Below are 9,961 nucleotides of genomic sequence, written 5' to 3' on the forward strand. Positions count from 1 at the left end.
CCTTACCAAATTATTTAATTACCGTGATTGCATAAGGCAAAACTTATAATTACTTAACGGAGTTAAAAAAATTTTCCTACTGACTCCGGCTGCCCGCTCACCACCGACCCTGCCTTCGATAAAGACGTTAAGAAAACGAAAGGACTTATATACTCAACTAAAAAAAAAATCTTCGAAGATTTCATATCTTTGCACTTTGTGGAAGCATACTATACCATACGAATCACAGGAATGAATTCCCTTCTTATCTGCAGCAGCTCCTTCCTCCGCGGTGGTTGTTGTGAAAGTGTGGAGACGCGCGCGCTGCCACTCAGAAAAGGCGCCGACCTCGGAGGTGAACGCGAGGGTGTCACGTGGGCAACGTCGTAATTGGCTCCGCCCCACCGTTTTCTCCGCCCGCACTTCCATCACTTAAGATGGCTGCGCTCATGTGTTGCATGTCCGGGAGTTCGCAGTGAATGTCAGCATCGACTCTGGGAATTAATGCCCGTCTCCGCTGCAAGGTATTGGTCTCGTTAAGGATTAACAGGACAGCCGCTCTTCTTTGAAGCTTTTCAACGGTTACGGACGATGTCTGTTTTGAGCAGCATTCCTATACAGGGCAGATTTTTGGCAGGTCTCCTGCTGAAGGACGCGCCGCGGTGTGCAGGTAAAAATGTCACCGATTTCGCCTGTGTGTCGAATTCAGTTTTATAAAGGGGTTTGTACTACAGAGTACGGGGGGGGGATATCGAGAGCATTCACGGTGTTGGTGGCTTCAAGAAGACGGTTATGAAAGAGAGCGATTACGAACGGAGGGTACCGTGCTGGGAAGGACGAGAAACCCTGCAGAGGCGAGCGAAAAGCGCAAGTCGGCGGCTCGATCCACGTCTGACGGTCACTGAATCCTTTTGAAATTATTAAATTTCTAAACATTAACAGCAGCAAAAGGAAAAAAGAGAGAGGCAGGATAAAACCAAATAAAATCGTTTCAACTTTTTTTCCCATAAAGCGTTAAGCAGGATAAAGCGCGCATTGCTGTTGTTTTGACATCCTAAAAATGTCGGTAGGTGCGCTTAACGTCCCATTTAAAAACAAAAGCACAGGTGAGATTGCAGACCTTTTCAGTTTGTGTGTATAATAACGAGCTATTATCATAATTAAGTTAATTATAAACTTTTTTTCCCAATGGGGTTATAGTTTTAACATGTTTTGCCAAAAGATATCCATATTAGTCTCATTAATGCAAGTTTGTAACTGTAATAATAAGATAAGCAGAGCTTAAGATAAACATTAATAATGAATTAAAGTTAAATAATAATAATAATGCTTAACATTTATAACGCTTCTCTCGCTACTCAAGCCGCTCTCCACACAGGGAGGACCCTGGAAGCGAACCCACAATCTCCTTTCTGTAAAGCGGCACAGCTAACATAACACGAGAACACTCACATAAACTGAACACAAGAATCATAATTCAATAAACTAAATAGTAGATGGTAGGGGGTGAATGGAGAAGCAGTGCAAAAATACAGGAAACACCTAAGATATCCACCTTAATAAAAGGACAAGTGTCTGTGTAGCTGTGCCTCTGTCGCTCCAACAGGTGGCACACCACAAACATTTGTAGTAATGCATGTTTTTAAGACAATTAACTTTGTCAATTCTGCAATATATGTGTATATAAAAATGTGTGTGTGTATATATAGTATAGGACAGAGTAGTGTATAGTAGTACTATATGCCATTTGATTGCCACTGTTGTATGCCATTTGATATGGGATTTGTAAAAGCAGGGTTAATGTTTGTGATTACTAAACGTGCTTGTGCTGTGCCATCTGTTAGAATGGTAGTCGTAAAGTGCCCTCCATAATGTTTAGGACAAAGACGCATTTTCCCTTAATTCACTCCTCCACTCCATGCTTTAAAATCACAATATAAACCATTCCGTCCTGATTAAAGTGCCCATTGCAGACTTTTCATTGAAGGGGATTTGCAAACATTTTGGTCAAACAACACTTTTTCTAAGTGGTCCCTCTATTTTATGCCCCCATAATGTTTGGGACACAGTCATGGCAGATCCATTAAAGCCGTGTCATATTTAGGACTTTGTCACATATCTCTCACATGTGATGACTACTTGAAGTCTGCGATTCACAGACATCACCAGGTGCTGAGGGTCTTCTCTGGTGCTGCTCTGCCAAGCCTCTAATTCTGTCATCATATTCTGAGGTCTTGTCCCCTTAGGTTTTTCCCTTCAGCATAAAGAAGGCCTGCTCAGTTGGATTTAAATTGAGTGACTGGCTTGGTCATTCAATGATTTTCAATTTTTTAGCTCAGATAAACTCCTGTGTCCCCTCAGCAGTGTGTTTTGCTCATCATCTCGCAGGATGAAGTGCCATCCAGTGTGTTTGGAGGCCTTTACTGGAACTTGAGCAGATCAGAGGTTTCTCCACACCTCAGAATTCATTGTGCTGTCAGCAGTCACATCATCAATGAAGAGAAGTGTGCCAGGACCTGTGGCAGCCATACATGCCCAAGCTATAACACCCCCAACACCGCCATGTTTAACAGATGAGGTGGTCTGCTTTGGATCTCGGGCAGCTCCTTTTCATCTCCACACTTTGCTCTCATCATCACTCTGATGAGGTTCATCTTCGTCTCGTCTGTCCACAAGACCTTTTCCCAGAATGCTGCAGGCTCTTTGAAGTCCTTTTTTCACAAACTGATCTGGCCATCCTGTCCTTGTGGTCTGCATCTTGCAGTGTGTCTTCAGTGTTTCTGTTCATGAAATCTTCTGCTGATAGTCATCTCTGACACACACACACATCGGCCGCCTGAAGTCTGCTTCTGGCGTTGGGGGATTTTTCTTGACCAAAAGAAAATGTGAATTTCCCCTTGGGATTAATAAAGTATCTATCTATCAAAATGAGGATTCTTCTTTTTCTCCTCAGCAGTGGAGGTCTGCCTTGGCCTACCAGTCCCTTTGTGATTACTGAGCCCACCAGTGTGTTCTTTCTTCTTCATAATATTCCAGTTGATGTGGTCATCCTAAGGTTCTACTGATGTCTCTGATGGTTTCATTCTTGTTCTTCAGCCTCATAATGGCTTCTTTGACTTGACACAGCTCTTGTCCTCATGTTGAACAACGGCAAGTGGAGACTCCAAAGGGTAGAAGCAGGCTGAGGTATCTTATGAAGCCATGAAACCCACCTGAGGAATCACAAACACCTGGGACACCAATTGTCCCAAACATTATGGTTCCCTGAAATGGGGGTGGGAAAGAACGAAGTGGAAAAAGTGCTGTGTGACTAAAATGTCTGCAGATCTTCTTAAGTGAAAGTATGCAGTGTGCACTTTAATATTGACGTTTGATTTGTCATTTCAAACTGCGGAGCAGAGGGGCAAATCAAGGAAATATGTGTCTGTCCCTCCCACATGTTATGGAGGGCACTGTGCTGTGATTAGCACGGGAATAGAAACTTTATTCATCCCAAAGAAAACTGCACCCTTGATGAATAAACATTCAAACAGAGAGAGAAAACAAACACAGGCTGGCAGATGCAGGCAGAACATACAATGGAGACATAAAATAAATTCTGTACAGGAGATCTAAAATGTTTAGGGAAAAAAAAAACAACCTGTTCTATGAGCAGATCTTCAGTCTGTAAGGTGTTTAGAGAACAGACCAAGAACTATCTTGGGTCAGCTTTATAACGGCATCTCGCCCACCCTAGATTGCCGTATTGCTCTTTTCATGCATTTGCCTGATCCACAACCTCCTTGACATGGCTACTTCTTGTCTTTTTCCAGATGTTCGGTTTTCTTCCACGGCTGCTGTACGCAGTGCTGCAGAACCTTGCCAAGAAGCTTCTCCCAATGACAGTTACGTTGTAAATCCCAACTTCATCAACAGAAACCCTCGGAACCTGGAACGTCTGGCTTTAGCGGTCAAAGACCGGGGCTGGGCAACTGTTTGGCCCAGTCATCATTTTTGGCACAGGTCAGTCTAACGTGGTGATGTCTTAGTTGGTCAAGTATGCCCACTACCGTAAAGTGGCACCAGCACATCTTTATTTATATATAATGTACTGGATATGCATTCTCTCACACACACACACACACACACACACACACACACACACACTGCCCCCTGCTCGGTTCTCTTGGCAACCCCCGGGCCGGGCGCTACACACGTAACACTTCACAGATCTGCTCCTTGCGTGTGGGGAAGTGGATGTATAATTTAAACAGATTATTATTTTCATGAGAATTGTTACATATGCATAATAGACCAAACTATTTTACATTACAGCGAGTAATAACCATAGTAAAAAGTAATACATTTGAAGAATATTGTTTCATGTTGCATTGAGTTATGTGTTGAGTTACACGTTTTTGTTCTGTTTGGCTTTGAAATTAACACTCAAACTTACACTTTTACTCTAAAACTTCAGTAAAAACAATTTTTGAAGTAACTTTTCATCAATATCACTTTGAAATTTGATTCTCTGTTTGGACTTACATTGTGACAATGTAACATATAACTGCCCGTGAGTGAATTTCATTTCTTTCTCTCTAATAAATAAACCAACTTTTTCGATTGTTTGTTTATCCCAGTGATTTAAGTTTCCTGTTAGAGTAGCTTTTGCAAAAACAATTAACATTTTAATACGAATGGCATATCAAGATCTCCTTTGGTATGTAATGTTATCTACAGAATATGTACTACATTACCTTTCTTGCTGCCTTTTAAAATTTTACATGTCATTTGCCGTGTAATCGATCAACAGTTTTTGTGTTAATTCGTTTGACTTCATCGTTCCTCTGTGCTAGGATTGCCCGTGTACTCATTTCTTCTGTTGATAACCCTTTGGGATGAAATTCTTCAATAAGATTTGGACATAATATGTCTTCTTTAATTGGGAACTTAAAGTGAGAGAAATGTTATAATTTATAAGAGCTGACAAAGCAAGAACTGTGTCTGACAAAAGCATTCACACGAATGAGAGGTGAGAGGACTGCAGGCGTATTTGAGAGGAGGGTGGGACTTAAAAAAAATCTCTTAGAAAATCTTAAGATGAGACTATTGCCATCTATAGATATATCTATATGGATAGATAGAGATATACAGGTGCTGGCCATAAAATTAGAATATCATGACAAAGTTGATTTATTTCAGTAATTCCATTCAAAAAGTGAAACTTGTATATTAGATTCATTCATTATACACAGACTGATGTATTTCAAATGTTTATTTCTTTTAATGTTGATGATTATAACTGACAACTAATGAAAGTCCCAAATTCAGTATCTCGGAAAATTAGAATATCAATTAAGACCAATGCAAAAAAAGGATTTTTAGAAATGTTGGCCAACTGAAAGGTATGAACATGAAAAGTATGAGCATGTACAGCACTCAGTATTTAGTTGGGGCTCCTTTGGCCTGGATTACTGCAGCAATGCGGCGTGGCATATAGTCGATCAGTCTGTGGCACTGCTCAGGTGTTAGGAGAGCCCATGTTGCTCTGATAGTGGCCTTCATCTCTTCTGAATTGTTGGGTCTGGCGTATTGCATCTTCCTCTTCACAATACCCCATAGATTTTCTATGGGGTTAAGGTCAGGTGAGTTTGCTGGCCAATTAACAACAGGGATACCATGGTCCTTAAACCAGGTACTGGTAGCTTTGGCACTGTGTGCAGGTGCCAGGTCCTGTTGGAAAATGAAATCTGCATCTCCATAAAGTTTGTCAGCAGCAGGAAGCATGAAGTGCTCTAAAACTTCCTGGTACACGGCTGCGTTGACCTTGGACCTCAGAAAACACAATGGACCAACACCAGCAGATGACATGTCACCCCAAACCATCACTGACTGTGGAAACTTTACACTGGACCTCACGCAACGTGGATTCTGTGCCTCTCCTCTCTTCCTCCAGACTCTGGGACCTTGATTTCCAAAGGAAATGCAAAATTTACTTTCATCAGAGAACATAACTTTGGACCACTCAGCAGCAGTCCAATCCTTTTTGTCTTTAGCCCAGGCGAGACGCTTCTGCCGCTGTCTCTTGTTCAAGAGTGGCTTGACACAAGGAATGCGACAGCTGAAACCCATGTCTTGCATACGTCTGTGTGTGGTGGTTCTTGAAGCACTGACTCCAGCTGCAGTCCACTCTTTGTGAATCTCCCCCACATTTTTGAATGGGTTTTGTTTCACAATCCTCTCCAGGGTGCGGTTATCCCTATTGCTTGTCCACTTTTTTCTACCACATCTTGTCCTTCCCTTCGCCTCTCTATTAATGTGCTTGGACACAGAGCTCTGTGAACAGCCAGCCTCTTTAGTAATGACCTTTTGTGTCTTGCCCTCCTTGGGCAAGGTGTCAATGGTCGTCTTTTGGACAACTGTCAAGTCAGCAGTCTTCCCCATGATTGTGTAGCCTACAGAACTAGACTGGGAGACCATTTAAAGGCTTTTGAGTTAATTAGCTGATTAGAGTGTGGCACCAGGTGTCTTCAATATTGAACCTTGTCACAATATTCTAATTTTCCGAGACACTGAATTTGGGACTTTCATTAGTTGTCAGTTATAATCATCAACATTAAAAGAAATAAACATTTGAAATCCATCAGTCTGTGTGTAATGAATGAATCTAATATACGAGTTTCACTTGTTGAATGGAATTATGGAAATAAATCAACTTTGTCATGATATTCTAATTTTATGACCAGCACCTGTATAGATATAATGATAATCTTTACTTTGTAATATGTATAGTGTTCAATGGAAGTGTATTAGGGCCAAGCAGAAGAAATGAAAAAAAGATTTGGACACAGTGAAGAAAAATAAATGTGTCAAGAATAAAGTCAACATGCCGACTTTATTCACGACATTCCCACTTTAATCTCTCTTTAATTTAATTTTTCCTTCTCAGCGACCCTAATACGCTTCCATAGTTTCCCACAGAAGTGTAGTCTTGAAACATTGGCAACACAGTCTGTGGACATTTTTGGCTTTAAGCACAAGAGTTGGGTTGGGGTTGTCCTGCAGCTTTAAAGCGTTAAGGTCCTGTCAAATTACACAACTTTTCCACTGATTTCCGGTGGCAGACATTTATGTAATCTTAATGAGTTGGCTTAACTGCAGCAAATGGTCTCGATTTAGTAAGTTGGCAGGGCAGACTGTGTGTGTGTGTGGTTTGTTACCCAGTGAGCACTCGGCTGATAGTACAGCACATCTAATGCGGCTACGCGGGCTAAAGAGCACGAGTGTTTTGAACCTGGCAAACAGAAGGCCAACATTTGTGTTGTGGTTTTACATATGGAGACACAATAAGAAAAATGTTTTTTTAAAAGGCTGAGGCTGCAGCTAAAGTCACGGTTTCTGAAAAGCATTCGTACGGCTTACCTCTGTGTGCTTGCGTGCAGCCAGTTTAAGCGCAGGTGGCTCGGTGATTTACATCCATGGCGTCAGTTGCACTTTGTACATATTGTTCCAGTAGTTTTAAATACTGCTAATCAACTGTAAAAAGTGTGTAAAATGATTAGTGTTGCAGTAATTGTGATGCTCTTTGCATGAACAAATATATGTTCCATTAAAGTTTCACTTTGTTAATTGTTACATTTACTTAAAAGTGCAGCAAAAAAGTATTTGGCATCCAGGGATGCATTAACCCCCAAGTGTGTGGCAGTTTAAGGGTTAAAGCCCCAAGATAACGCCAAAACGCCCGGCACCTTCTGGCAATGAAAACGCACTGGCATGAATTACAGTACATATAGCGGAAACATCAGTATTTTACATTCTAGCACTGTGGGAGACATAGCAGTACAGTACTGTACAGTATATGGGTTTAACTTTACATTCTTTATTTTTAGGTAATGTATTAAGAGTTTGAAATTAAAGTATTTTGGGGGCATATTTAGGGTTTAAACTATGAAAATAGGCATTTTTTTTTTACCACATCCAAAATTTGCAGGTGCTCTAGGAACGTAACCCCTGTGAATTTTGGGGGTGTACTGTACTTTGTAAATCCATTGTATTACTCAAACTGACCATTGTGGAAAATCAGAGTTGCCCCGGCCTCCCCACTTACTCTTTTTAATAAAGGATTTGGCTGGCACTTGGCGCTCCACCTCTGCCCCCATCCTCAAGTGCATGAGCTAACTTGGATGAATTGATGCTGAACACTCGTGCCAACAGTGGCACCTGGTGGAGAATGTCTGAAGTGCAACTTGACTGCTTCAAGAGCACAGAGAAAGGGAATAAACCAAACGCCTTGTGGTGTTCTTTTGATAGGAATTTGCTTCCTAGTCATCCTCCTCATTAAATTTCAACTTGTTTGCATACTTCCAGGGCTAGGTGTAAACGGACTGATTTGTTTCTGTCTTGTGCCCAGACTGTATTACAAGCGCTCCCAGCATCACATCACTGCCTTTGTGGAACATGGGCCTTCTGGCACTGTCGTCATCTCGGCCTCTACCCAGGAGTGGCCCATCAAAAGACACCTGTACTCGACGCAGGATGTGGCTGCCAGTGAAAACATTGGACGAGTGCTGGCCCAGCGCTGCCTTGCGGCTGGAATCCAGCACATGACCTTCACTGCAATCCCCTGGCAGTACAAGTGTGAGTCGGTGAGTTGTAAGCGACGGCAGGCATACACAGTGGTGGGCCCAGAGATACGGAACGTCTAGTTTCATTTCTTTTTTTTTAATAACGCAATTCACTTTTCTTCTTGTGTTTTCAGATCCAGCGTTTTCGTAATGCAGTCAAAGAGGGAGGCGTCATACTGAGTGAGCCCCGGAGAATTTTCAAGTGACTGCCCCACCATGTCCTATGCACACAGACGTTTCTAAAATGGTGAATTTGGAGGTGGTGTGTGATTACAATCTGGACAGTGGACTGAGCACCAGTGTAGACCTGTAAACAGGTTTGTTGAGTCATACCAACCTCGGGGGGGTGTACAGGAAATAAAAAAAAAAAAGACTGCCCTGCTGTAGGTGGTTTCAGAAAGTTGGCAAAGACCATGCCAAAAAAAAAAAAAAAAACCAATTTATTAAAACCGGTTGTTATACTGTACAAGGTCTTGTTCCAAGTGCCTTTTTGTGGGCTAAAGTGGCCATTTTGGTCTAATGGCAGGGTGTGTGATTTTGGTCTTGCACCCATTTTTGGAGACAATTGGATTCGGGTTCGAGGAGAATTCACCAAAAGGCAGCTTCATCAGTGATGAATGTTGGCACATCAGGTATCTGCACAATTACAGATAAGCAGCTTTTTCATTTATTATGAGTGTGTGGGGCGATCATCGCTATCGAGAGGTGAGCCCACAATGCAGTTTTATTTATTAAAAAAAAAAAAGCCATATCCTATAATATTAAAGTCCTGAATACAGTAATCCCTCGCTACTTCGCGGATTTTATATGTAAGCATATCTAAATATATAACGTGGATTTTTCACTGCTTCGCGGGTTTCTGCGGACAATGGGTCTTTTTACTTGCTTCCTCAGTTGGTTTGCCCAGTTGATTTCATACAAGAGATGCTATTGGCGGATGGCTGAGAAGCTACCCAATCAGAGCACGCAGTTAAAGTTCCTGTGTGCTGCTGATTGGCTCAGCGATGGAGTGTTGCATTAACCAGGAAGTCTCATCTCACTCATGCAGCATTAACGTGCTACTGCACAGAAGATGCAAATGATTGCAGAAAAGGTAAAAGTTTTGGATATGTTGAAGGAAGGGAACAGCTACACCGCTGGAGGACACCATTACAGCATAAACGAGTCCACGATTCTTTTTATTTAAAAAGGAGGAAAAGCATATAAGATCTACGGCCGCAGTGTCCTTTAACCAGGGTGCAAAATGAGTTGCAAGTGGACGTGATAAGGCAGTAGTCTGGATGGAATCTGCTTTAGGAATCTTTGCAACAAGGTCGACGACGTCATGACCGCCTACAAGCTGCTACGTGTACTTCGCTATACAGTAAGTGTAAACTTAT

At 41.9% G+C, this 9,961-nt stretch overlaps 1 protein-coding gene across 1 annotated transcript; it reads left to right on the plus strand.

Annotated features, from left to right (window-relative positions):
• The first annotated feature begins 400 nt into the window (after positions 1 to 400).
• Positions 401 to 8,942, plus strand: mrpl18 (mitochondrial ribosomal protein L18). The gene is made up of 4 exons (XM_028812283.2): positions 401 to 649; positions 3,792 to 3,981; positions 8,369 to 8,603; positions 8,717 to 8,942. The coding sequence occupies exons 1-4, from the start codon at positions 571 to 573 to the stop codon at positions 8,786 to 8,788; spliced, it is 576 nt and encodes a 191-aa protein (XP_028668116.1). The 5' UTR covers positions 401 to 570; the 3' UTR covers positions 8,789 to 8,942.
• The last annotated feature ends 1,019 nt before the right edge of the window (positions 8,943 to 9,961 follow it).

The sequence above is a fragment of the Erpetoichthys calabaricus genome, chromosome 10 (assembly GCF_900747795.2).
Source record: "Erpetoichthys calabaricus chromosome 10, fErpCal1.3, whole genome shotgun sequence".
NCBI classification, from domain to species: Eukaryota; Metazoa; Chordata; class Cladistia; order Polypteriformes; family Polypteridae; genus Erpetoichthys; species Erpetoichthys calabaricus.